At 45.6% G+C, this 12,807-nt stretch overlaps 1 protein-coding gene across 1 annotated transcript in view; it reads left to right on the forward strand.

The window, feature by feature from the left end:
• OTOA (otoancorin) overlaps positions 1 to 12,807 on the forward strand; it is a 291,404-nt gene that overhangs the window by 85,339 nt on the left and 193,258 nt on the right. Inside the window, 1 exon segment of the mRNA XM_069212309.1 lies at positions 7,473 to 7,613. Coding sequence (XP_069068410.1) covers positions 7,473 to 7,613 — 141 coding nt within the window.

Genomic DNA, 12,807 nt, shown 5'->3' on the forward strand with positions numbered 1-12,807 from the left:
ACGTAAAAGTCCAGAAAAATCAGTTGTTGAATTTACTTTCACACTTACCGCGCTTTGTCCCACCCACTTGCCCCCCTTTGTGTGGGATTTACTACTGCAGATTTCTACACCTTGTAGCAGAAAAATATGCAGAAGTAAAACCATTTACACCTGCCAGGAATTCTTTGCAGATTCCTGGCCGACGTGTGTGGGGGGATTTTCAGCTGTAAGTACCTATACGAATTGCCCCACCCTTGCTATTTGGTAATATAGGTTGGTGGGTGATTGGCTTTTCACCAAGTTGTGCGTGTGCTCTGCAACTTTCAATCTGGATTGATTCACGCTTCTGCAGTAGATTATATAACCACCTTTCGGTTGGGTGATATTTACACCTTATGTTGAAAGTATTTCTGTATCCCAGTTCTTCTCCTTGCTATTTTTTTTTAATTATACCGCTTAATAGATGATCGTGCCTGCTAAATACATCTAGGGTTATGTGTGTTTGAAGCCTCGAAATGGCGAATCTGGGGCCAGATGTATCATCACGGCCCTTTGCGATTCGGAAATAGCGATTTTTAAGAAATCGCTATTTCCGGCTCACAAAGTGCCATGTATCACATTTGCGAATCGTTAATAGCGATTTCTTAAAAATCGCAAATGCTATTACCGAATCGCAAATTGCAATACTGGCCCCATTCGCAGCTATGGGCCTGTTGGCCCATATCTGCGAATTTTTTGCATTTGCAAAATTGCGATTTCTGAACCAGAAATCGCAATTTTGGAAATGCAAAACCCCAGGGTGCTGGGGGGCTAAGGCCCCCTCTGCTGCACCCCAAAATGTTTTTTGGGGACATGTAAGGTGCACACATGCCAAAAGGGCATGTGTGCTTTACATGTACGATTTAAAAATGCATTTTAAATGCATTTTTTAATTTTGCACATGGTTACCACCAAGTTCAACTTGGTGGTAATTAGCGATTCCTAAATGCCAAAATTGCATTTAGGAATTGCTTCATACATGTGCTAAGAAATCGCAAATAAGGAATCCTTATTTGCGATTTCTAATTTAGAGAGTCGCAATTTGCGACTCTCTAAACAGGGTCGCAATTTTAAGGAATCGCTATTTTAGCGATTCCTTAAAAATGCGTTCAGAATGTATTCCATACATTCTGAAATGGCATTTTGCATTCGCAAACGGGCATTCTCACCGTTTGTGAATGCAAAATGCTTCCATACATCTGGCCCTTAGTTTTGCATTCACAATACTACCAGCTGATTGGCAATTGGTAGCCTTTCAATGCTTGATGACAGTTGCAGTGATTCCAAATCATATCAGGAAGAACAAATTATGCTGTTGATTTTATGAGTTGCAAATAGAGATGTGGTTTTAAGAAGTTGTGATTTTTGTTTTCAATAGAAAATGTGCATTTTTGGTCAGGGCAGGCTCTGTGAGGGGAACTATAAATAATTAAAACTTTGGGCCGGTGGGGAAAATGTACTGAAATGCACGAAACAAATAATAGATGCACATTGGGCACCCACTTTCTGAGACCGGCCTGTTATTTTGCGATGTAGCTTATTTACTATTAGTTTGCTTCAAAAAATGTTATTTTGCAGACAAACATCCTTCCTAATGAATATTAATTAAGCATGTCACCATTTGTGACCGCCTGTGATTGGCTGTGAACACAGGGGTGATAGTCTGTAACAGACAGCAGACCACCATCTCTGTGTCACATTCCCTAACAGGCCACATTGTTTTTTAAAGCAGCAGGTGTTTCTTGATGGAACAAGTGCTGCTTTAAAAACAAAGAAATAAGTCTCGCACATGGATCAGCTATTGGCTTTGTCAATGGGGCAGGGATGGGATAACGGGGTGGGGGGTGAATGCAAGGGCGAGTGGATTTGGAGAGCAGGATGGCATTTTCGAAAGTGTGAATCAAGTTTAAATTCCGGCGATTTTGGTAAACATACCATTTTTATAGCTAATAAGGCATTTCTTGCAACCTGTTAACAACTGGTTACAGCCCCCACCCACTCGGCTGGACACACACTCGACGCAATTTTCACCTCAAGCCAACACGTCACCTACACCCACACCACCAAACTCCAATGGACGGACCATCATTGCGTCCACTTCTCCTACAACAAACCACCCACACACCACCACCAACACACCACCCCCTACCGCATGTGGGACAAGATCCCCTCGGAGCGCCTGAACTCCCAACTGACACAAACCCCCCCCCAACACCACCGACCCCAACACCGCCGCACACAACCTCAACAAATGGATCACCACCTGTGCCGACGCTCTTGCGCCCCTCAGAAAAAACATCACCACCCGCAATACCAAGAACGCATCATGGTTCACCACTGAACTCCATGAGTCCAAACACAAATGCCGCAAAGCAGAGAAAACTTGGAGACAAGAACCCTCCACCACAAACTTCTCCGCCCTCAAAACCATCACACGCATCCACCACCAACTCATACGCACCACCAAAAGAGCACACTACAAGGAACGTATTGACAACAACTCCCAAAGCAGCAAAGAACTCTTTACCATCATCAAAGAGCTCTCCAAACCCAAAGCCAGCAACCGATACCCCACGCACACACAAACCCTCTGCAACTCCCTCTCAAATACTTTCCACCGCAAAATCCTGGACATACACAACAGCTTCATACCACACACACCCTCCACACACAACCTCCACCCACCCAACACAAACCCACCACACACCCCCCCCAACCTACTCACCAGCTGGGCCCCCACCACCGACGAAGAAACTGAAAAGACAATGAACTCCATTCACTCTGGCTCCCCCTCCGACCCATGCCCCCACCAAATATACAACAAGGCCAGCCCCACCATCGCCCCCAAACTCCGAGCCATAATCAACAGCTCATTCGAAACCGCCACCTTCCCAGACCTCTGGAAACACGCGGAAGTCACTGCGCTCCTAAAAAAAAACAAAGCCGACCCAGACGACCTCTCCAACTACCGACCCATCTCCCTCCTCCCTTTCCCAGCCAGGGTCACGGAAAAACTAGTCAACTCCCGCCTATCCCACTTCCTCGAGGCAAACCACACACTCGACCCCTCCCAATTTGGGTTCCGCAAGAACCACAGCACGGAAACCGCTCTCATCGCATGCACTGACGAAATCAGATCGAGAGTCGACATGGGCGAGACCGTAGCACTCATACTCCTGGACCTCTCCGCAGCCTTTGACACTGTCACCACACACTTCGTACACGACTTCACGACTTCACGACGCTGGGATCCGCCACAAAGCCCTGGACTGGCTACCTCCTTCCTCACCGACTGAACCCAAAAAGTCCGTCTCTCACCCTTCCAATCCTCCGCCACCAAAATCACCTGCGGAGTCCCACAAGGCTCCTCCATCAGCCCCACACTCTTTAACATCTACATGGCCCCACTAGCCAACATCCTCAAACCCCACGGCTTCACCATCCTCTCATACGCTGATGACACACAACTCATTTTCTCCCTCACCCGCAACCCCACCACCGCCAAAACCAACCTACACGCTGCACTCCTTGACACCGCTGCCTGGATGACAGCCAACCACCTTCAACTCAACTCCAACAAAACCGAAATAATCATTTTTGGACCACACAAAAACACGTGGGAGCCCTCTTGGTGGCCCACCACGTTAGGCCCCGCACCCACCCCCGCAAACCACGCACGCAACCTCGGCGTCATCCTGGACCCCTCCCTCTCTATGGCCCAACAAATCAACGCCCTCACCTCCTCATGTTTTAACACACTCCGCGCACTGAAGAAAGCATTCAAATGGATCCCCACAGAGACCAGAAAGACAGTCACCCACGCACTCATCAGCAGCAGGCTTGACTAAGGCAACGCCCTCTACGCCGGCACCACACTTAAACTCAAACACAAACTACAGCGAATACAGAACTCAGCAGCACGACTCATCCTCGACCTGCCCTGCCATGAACACATCTCACCACACCTCAAATCCCTCCACTGGCTCCCCATAGACAAAAGGATCACCTTTAAGATCCTAATCCACGCACATAAATCCCTCCACAACACCGGCCCAACATACCTCAACGAAAGAGTGACCTTCCACACTCCCACACGCCACCTCTGCTCCGCCGACCTCTCCCTCGCCACAGTTCCTCGCATCAAACACACCACCACTGGAGGCAGATCCTTCTCCTATCTGGCCCCCAAAGCCTGGAACTCCCTGCCCACCCACCTCCGCAAGACCCAGGACCTCCTACTCTTCAGGAAGAACCTTAAAACCTGGCTTTTCGAACAGTGATCTCCCCTCCCCCTCCCCACCTTCCCCCCCCACGCCTTGAGACCCTCACGGGTGAGTAGCGCGCTCTATAAGTCTCTTTGATTGATTGATTGATTGATTGTTAACATGTTTACGAGAGAAAACATAATTGCAAATTATTTTCCTGCAGTGCTCCTATTTATGTATTTTTAAGCAATTAGCATGAGTAAACTAAAACCACATGGCAAGGTAAGTGGGCAGAACTCTCTCTCTGGGGCTACCTGAGAGTTTTAGGCTGGAAGAATAGAATTCTGAGGCTGCGGGCAGCAGTTTCCTTACCACAAAGAGAAAGAGTGCATGCCTGCGTTAGTCACAGGCTGCTCAGCTTGTAAAGTCTCTGGCTAAGTCATCAAAGAGAGATGTATTTATTTCTAGATCACTTTTGACATAGGATATAATGGAACTTGTAATACGGCGGATGGGATATCCGTCACGTTTGTGACTCAGTATCCCATCCGCCAAGGTCATAATCAGGCCCAAAGTGCAGAACCTAGTAAAAAGTCTCACTCACCCTGCTGCCCCTAGCCTTTTGCCCCATAATGCCACCATCTGCAGCACCCGCTGACTGGGATGTACAAGAGCCAAGAGGTTGGGGCAGAGTGAAACCAAGAGCTGCTGGTTCTGGTTCTCAACACTGCTTCAGAAGACAACAGCCATGCTTCTGGGTAAAGAATGAAGTAACCGCTGCCTTAGGTGCACTGATCCGTAGCCATAGCTGCAAATAGAAGGCCTGTGAGCAGACTAACCCAGAAATGTATGTCCTGTCAAGGTCTGCATGATGCTTCTCACCTTTTGCTGAGGAGCTTGAAAGAGCACCCGGTCTTCTGCTGCTACCAGACTGACCAAGATAAGGGTGACCCTTTCTAGTAGCCACAATGCTGCTTGACAGGGAACGCCTAAGCAGACCGTGCTCTCCAGAAGGAGTCCCAGAGGAAAACAACCCCAAAAATATGGGAAAAACCTCTACACAGGAATTCCTGAGAAAGAGGAAAAAACAAAGAATGAAAACAGGGAAAAAATTGAAAATCTCAATCAAAAGCAGCAGGAACTGGAGAAAGACACGACGTAACAGGAGAGAGGATCACAACCAAGCGGAAGTGTTTGCAACGCAAAGAAGACCAGGACTGAATGACTTATATACCAGGAGACAGGAAGTGACAACACAGGAAAAGAGAGTGAGACTATCTTGGATTGGGAAAGTCCAATAGGAAAGAATAGGAAAAAAAGTAGCAGTATAAAAGAAAAAAGCATGCTGGGAAAAAGGAACACAAAGAAGACAGCATGGAGACCAGAAGAAAGAAAAGGCGGAGTGAACACAGAAAAAAAAGAAAAAGAGAAGAAAAGAAGAGGAGTCCCCCCCCCCCCCAGTTAGAGAAAGAAAATATGTCAGGGAGACAGGCTACAAGAGGCGGCGCGACCAGGAGCACAAAATATGCTTCCCGAAACACGCCGTCAAAGAAATACAAAAATGCAGGCCATGGTAAGGACAGCACTCCGACACTCAAAGTGGTGGCCCGACCGCAGCTGGCAAAAGAGACGCCCCACTTAACCACGGCGTCACAATGTCCATTTTACCCTGGACCTGAGCCCATTCTTATTTTATATATGCAGTGCAGGCATAGTAAAGTAAAGAGATCGATGTGAATGAGCAGGAGGGGGTTTGCTTGCGAGCAACGTGGTCATGGTAGAAGGATTTAGGAACAGTAGGAGGGTGTGGAGGTGGGATCCAGTATGGGCTGAATTGAGGGAAAGGGAACAGATACAAGGGCAGGTGGAGGGAGATGAATCTGCGGGGGTGGGGCAGCGAATTGAAACAGGGACGGGACAGCTGGCATGGGAATAATGGACCGTGGCATGGGGTGGGAGGGAAAAAGAAGCACCAACTGGGAAACACCCTCAAAACACAAGCACTCATATGGAGTGCTTGAACACGGAGAAGAAAGTAGCTCCAAAAAAGGGGATCAGTGGAAGGACACAAGTTCTTGGCCCATGCTCCAGGGGTGGGCCAAACACAAGAAGATGACATGACGCAGTCATGCTGAAACAAGTGGGAACAAAGCAAATGAGAGCAAAGCTGAAGCTAGCCAATGGTAAGCAATGGGCGGGCTGTAAGCCCACTTATTATAAGCATAGTGGGGGTCATTCCGACCCCGGCGGGCGGCAGAAGCCGCCCGCCTGGCGGGAACCGCCAGAAGACCGTAACGCGGTCAAATGACCGCGGCAGTCATTCTGACTTTCCCGTTGGGCCGGCGGGCGACCGCCAGAAGGCCGCCCGCCGGCCCAGCGGGAAAGCCCCTTCAACAATGAAGCCGGCTCCGAATGGAGCCGGCGGAGTTGAAGGGGTGCGACGTGTGCAGTGGCACCCGTCACGATTTTCAGTGTCTGCAAAGCAGACACTGAAAATCTTTGTGGGGCCCTGTTAGGGGGCCCCTGCACTGCCCATGCCAGTGGCATGGGCAGTGCAGGAGCCCCCAGGGGCCCCACGACACCCGTTCCCGCCATCCTGTTCCTGGCGGTATTTACCGCCAGGACCAGGATGGCGGGAAGGGGGTTGGAATCCCCATGGCGGTGCTGCAAGCAGCGCCGCCATGGCGGATTCCTTGGGCCAGGGGTAAACCGGCGGGAAACCGCCAGTTGCCCTTTTCTGACCGCGGCTTTACCGCCGCGGTCAAAATGGCCCAGGGAGCACCGCCAGCCTGTTGGCGGTGCTTCCGCGGTCCCCGGCCGCCAGGTTCGGAATGACCCCCAGTGTCTTGAAGAGATAGTGCATGCAAAATCTATGCAAAACCTAAAAAGTTTACTGTTTGTCAAGATATCATGGGAGAGCAGGCAGTGAGCTGACACAGTTCCTAAAGGGGAAACTCTCCAACAGAGAAAGTGCAAACCACAAGTCTTAATAATTTCAGTGTACATTATTTTATTAAGAATACCAGAATTAGAAATGTATCTGATGCATGGGGGGCATAGTAGAATCTGCAAACCAACACGATCACTCTTGAAGATTGATACAAGGTGATTGTAATTATGCACCTACATACTTGTTTGAATCATCAGTTGAATACATAAGATGTATTTGTATGATGTGAACGCAGAATTAATTCCATATGAGTGCACACAGGGGAGGAGTCTTTATTGAGTCTTGTTTCATTAATCCAGGTGCTTGAATTCGGGAATATAACGTCAGCAGCAACAGACTTACAAGGAGTGTTTTTTGAAAAAGTACCTCTTTCCATTTTATTCAAGCAAGATATTGATGATCCATCAGCACTTAAGGACAGAGAGTTAAGAAGAAGTCAGGTAATGTGGATAATACCTTTTTATGGATGTATTGGTAAATTAATGTGTAGACCCCAAATATCTTAATAACCTGGAAAAGAAAAAGGTCTTCCTTCGTTTGTAGGGTTTGCAGATGTGAAAAAAACAAATAATTATTTGGTCTCTGATGGTTGCACACAATAGAGTTTTATAGGATGTCGTAGATGAAGAGCAATGATATAGGTTATCTTTTAACGAAAAGGAGAAAACAAAACAGCCTTTCCATGAATAACACACAGTGGAACACATTTGGCAAAGAGGTTGAGTATCCACCAGTGGAATGAGAGTATTTTTTTCCAGGTGGGTTCTCCTCTGAATGTAGCGCTTTCCATACAAACTGGAGGATTTTCCTTTGGCATTATTAGAAAGTGGTTTCTTATTTAGGATGTGTGGTGACTTACCTCATTAATAATAACACTAAATTCTCAGGGTAAACTCCAAAAGTCACTAAATTAATCTGATGTCAACCCTTGGGAGCTATGGTAAAGAGCAGACAGACTTAGCTTACAGCACTGTGTAACGTATTTATGCAGTACCAAAACAGTAATAAAATCGAAACAGCAAACAATAAAATCCCAAACCGAATTAGAAAAATAGAGTAGGTTTTAATAAAAAGAATGTCACCAAACAACATAAATCCATATTCCGGAACCGGAGATATAATTTTCTAAAGTTTTAGATGTACATAACGGCAAAAAGCACTAAGCGCCAATGATAGTCTATGGTTGCAGGTGACAGGGGGTCCAAAGGCAGGATTTCAAGCCATTGGCAATGTAGCAGAGATCGGTATCACCAAGCTGGTTTACCCAGGTCACAGATTTTAAATTGGGACTTTTAGACTCTGAAATAGACTTCCTTCAGTGGGACAAGGCTACAGACTGTAGCTGCCAAAGTCTTCTTGAAGCTGGATAGCCACTGGACAAGATCCCACTGAGTGAAAGAAATGTTAATTTCCATCCGCTGAGGTGCAATCGTGCAACGGATATGTTTTGGGGCTTTGACTAGTCTAGATTTTCTCACAGACAGGGAATTAGTCTGTTAAAAGGAAGCCCTTTTCTTCCAGTGGGGTAAGGCAGCAGCTGTATTTGACAAGGACTCCAGAACATTGGATACTTTCCCACAGATGGCTCACTGAAACAAATGTGCTGCTGCATAGAAGCTACAAAACATTAGGTGAGGCTTTTAGGACTTTATAGATTGATCCAGCCAAGTCCTTGAGCAGAGCTGAGTGCAGGTTTAGGTGCGACTGGGCTTCTGAGAATCCAGGAAAAAGTGTTTTTTCAGTTTTTGTATCCTAGGACGTCAGACCACTGACCATGGAGTCTACTTCTTTGACCTGGGTACAAGAGGTAGCATATTCAGAGCTTCTGTACCATTGCACTAAGCAGGGCCCGGTCCTCTTCTAATTTTCTGGAGGTCCAGAAAGTGTTTTGAGAAGGGTTCCTTGGGGTGCTACATTTATGGGTTGCACTAGCCAGAGGGTTGAGAGCAGTGCCTGGCTCCTCCCTGACCACAAGGGTTAAAGTTTCAAGGAGTAACCATACCTACTTTTCTAGCAGTTCCTGTTTTCCCTACAGCAATCAATCCCACGCTGGACCTCACTCCTAAAATTCAGGCTGGGGAAACCTTTTCTCTTTTGTGCAGAGCCTTTGTGTCTACCCAGAGGGATGGCCAGGGAAATGAGAGTACCCTCCAAATTTGTGCACTCCAAATTGGTTTTGGGGGCAGCTTCCCTCCAGCTAGGTTTAAAGTCTGCTTGGCAGATGTGACCCTGAGAAACAAAGACTTGCCTTCATCCAGGTCTCACTTTATATCTGCTTGAGAAAGGGTAGACGTCACATTGGCCACTTTCAAATTAACAAAGTCCTTTGGCCTCCCAGCTACCCTTCATGCAAGGAGAAGAAAACCACCCCCAATCTATTGTGTCTGTTTTGGGAGCAGTTTTCACACCTCATTGTCATGTAGACCCTGGCAAGCCAGCCTAGGGCTCAGGCAAGGAAATTATAACTTTCTGAAAGCTACTTTTCCTATATACCTAATAAAATTCCAACATCACCAATGGATTAGAATTTTAATAAATGTGAAAAATAGGTGTTGGATGACTATTCTAATCGTTTCACGTAAAAAGTTACAGATTTAAGGATATATTCTGGGTGACAGAGTGTGGCGTTTTGGTGAGAGCTGTTGACTTTTGAACTAGAGAACCAGGTTCCTGTCCTGGAACTGGTCCAACATTCTTTGATTAGGGCAAATCACTTAATCTCCTCTTCCGCCCCCAAAAAAGTATCTGGCTTAGCATAATGTAACTGGTGCTCATGTAAAGCGATCCAATGCCCCTCTGCCGTGCATGCGCTATATATAAAACTGCAAACAAATCTGCATGTTAACATTTTGCAAAATTCTTCTACTGCCTTGTCAGTGAAAATAGCTTTTGGGGGCCAGTCACTGGAGGAACATGCCAGTTTTAATTTTGCATATGTTCCAATTTTAAATATCAAGCACCATACCTTGATGGCAACAAGGTGTACTTAGGGGTGATTTATTAATATTTAAAAGCAGGTGTCCCTCTGTCAGAAGAGGTCATATTGACAGGTTCAACAGCAGGATTTTCGACTGCTGCTGTCAGGCTACATTAACATTGAAGCCATGTTTTACAGGCCCACTCTGTTGATGGAAGAATAGGTGCTGCAGTCCACAGGGGACAATTAATTTCCAGACATTGGGTGCTTTTTCTACACCTATGTTAGGGACTTGTAGGTAAGTAAAATATATCAATGAGGAATTTAACCATGCTTAAAGGATGATCACAGGCTCTTTACTCCTTTTTAGCAAGGATAGAGTTCACAGAGCTCTGACTCCTGCAAAACAGATAGAGCAAAAGATAGAGGAAATCACACCAAAGATGGTCATTCTCTTCAGCACCTTCTCTAAATTAGTCCCTCTGCCTCCCTAGCCGTTGCACAATTTCTCAAATATGTTTATTTCAGAATCAATACACAAACTCTGAATGAAGAAAAATGTATGGTAAGACTGTATGCTACCATTATACATAACATCTTTAATTGCTACTCCTCAGCAGCCATCCAAAGCACAGATCAGGGAAAACAAAAATTCACAACTACAACACCAACATAGTCCTTGTAAACCCCATGACATCATACATCTTTGTTTTTCCATTGCAGCTCCTTGACAGCTATGTATCTTTTTTCTATAAATCAATCTAAGTAATGGTTCAGTGTTTTACTGGTATTTGAGAACTTTATCAGATTAAATGAGGATGTGTTGTCAGAGGGTTTGTTGGATTTTTGATTAATTAGCTTCAGTTTGAACGTTTCAGTGTGTTTTTCACTTTGGTTGAAGCCTGCCAGATTTCTTCTGGGACGCAGGTTAAAAAAGACGGAAGAGATCAAGCAAAGTTTTGGGCTGGTGTCCTACAGATATTGTATCGTTATTTTGGTAGCAGTATAAAGCTTGGGCCTTGCCATGTGATATGGCATATGGGATCAGCATGGGACCCAGTGTCAGGCTTTTGAACTCCTACACGCTCTGCTCTTGTTTTGCTCGGCAGCAGTGTTGGGAAAGTAGTTCATTGAGTGACACACTTGGCCCAGGTGTCCCACTCATTTTGTGTTGGGACATCTAAGTGTAGTGTAATCCGACCACCAACTTGGATTGGGCCAAGAGCTATTGGTGAGTGTTGCAGTGGAGCAGCCTGTCACCCGTGTGCTGTGACTTCCCTTCCACTCAGTTGTGAACACCATGGAAGCACTAGGTATTCTATGTAACACAATGGCAGGTGCTCAAAGTGGTACACACTAGATTCAGGTACCACCTAATGATTTAGAAGAGGTTAAGTTCAGTGGCAGGAGGTTGGAACTAAATGATGTGAATGAAAATATTTTAGATTTAGTAGAAAATGAGTGAAGGCATTTGGATTGTGAGGTGGAGAACTCAAGTCCTAAGGGGAATGGCATTGTGAAAGTTCCTCCTGGTGAGAATGTGTTTTGTCCGGATATGACCTGTCATCAGAAAGGTGCAGATTGATGGCCTATGAGCATCAATAATAATAATATTAAACATTGACTAGGAAGAAGATTGAGTTTTTTTAAGAGCAGCTGAATGAGGCGGACGCAAATTCAGGGGGCTTTAAGAGCAGTGGGTAGTTACAAGACATTACAGAGCTGCCAAGTTAGAGGAAGCAGCCCTAACAGATTGTGCTTACAAAAGAACAGATATGTCCGGTACATGTGGAAGTGCTTCAGATGAGAGAGAAAGAGGCAATCAAAGTGGTTGCAGCAGGGCGCAAGACTTTTAAAACTACTATTTGCTCAGCGGAAAAAAAGTAAAATCGTGGTGTCCAATGATAAATTGAAGGTACTTAAGTTGATTTGTCATATACAGGTATTTCAAGGTGCAGGTCATCAATCTCTTGAGAGATAAACTCCAGCAATGGGATTGGGGGATGAAGCTGGAACTAAAGGACCCATATTTTTCAGTCACAAATGCAGAAGAGAATTGAAGTTTTCTGCAGTTCATATAAATAGATAGCCTTTAGTAGTTTCTTTGCTTTCCAGTTGGTTTGGCTTCTTCTCCATGATAATGAACAAAGGTTTTTAGATCACTGAAAACCTTTCTCAGTGGGGAGAGGTGTGTAGTTGATTATGTATCTAGATGATTTCTCCTTCAAGCCTCAGGATCAGTCAGAATTGTAGACTCATTTGAGGTTGGTGAGAGATTTGTTGCAGAGTCTAGGGTTTGTCATAAATATATAGAAAACTGTTTTGGAGCCTTACAACTTATTGGGGCTTCTAGGATTCAAGGTGGACACTGTGAGAGTGGTTTCAAATCTTTGGTGGCAGAAGGTGAAGAGAATCAGACACAAGTGAGGAGTTTGTTGTGCAAGAATGCAGTGTCGAAACGGATGTTGATTTGGGTAATAGATTTTCCATCTTTCAGGCAGTGTTTCCTGGCCATTTAAATCATAGGACACTTCAAAGGTCAAAAGCGGGCAGTTGGAGGAGAGGTCTGTGGTATGGAGGCGAAATGAGTTTTGTCAGAGGATAAGGATACCAGAAATGTAAAGGGTTAGAGCAATTGTATGTTGCACATGGAAATTTTGCCATGACAATGAAGCATTGTGCTCTTTAAATGTGTATCTTTTTGTGCTGATATTGAC

Source organism: Pleurodeles waltl, chromosome 10 (genome assembly GCF_031143425.1).
Source record: "Pleurodeles waltl isolate 20211129_DDA chromosome 10, aPleWal1.hap1.20221129, whole genome shotgun sequence".
NCBI classification, from domain to species: domain Eukaryota; kingdom Metazoa; phylum Chordata; class Amphibia; order Caudata; family Salamandridae; genus Pleurodeles; species Pleurodeles waltl.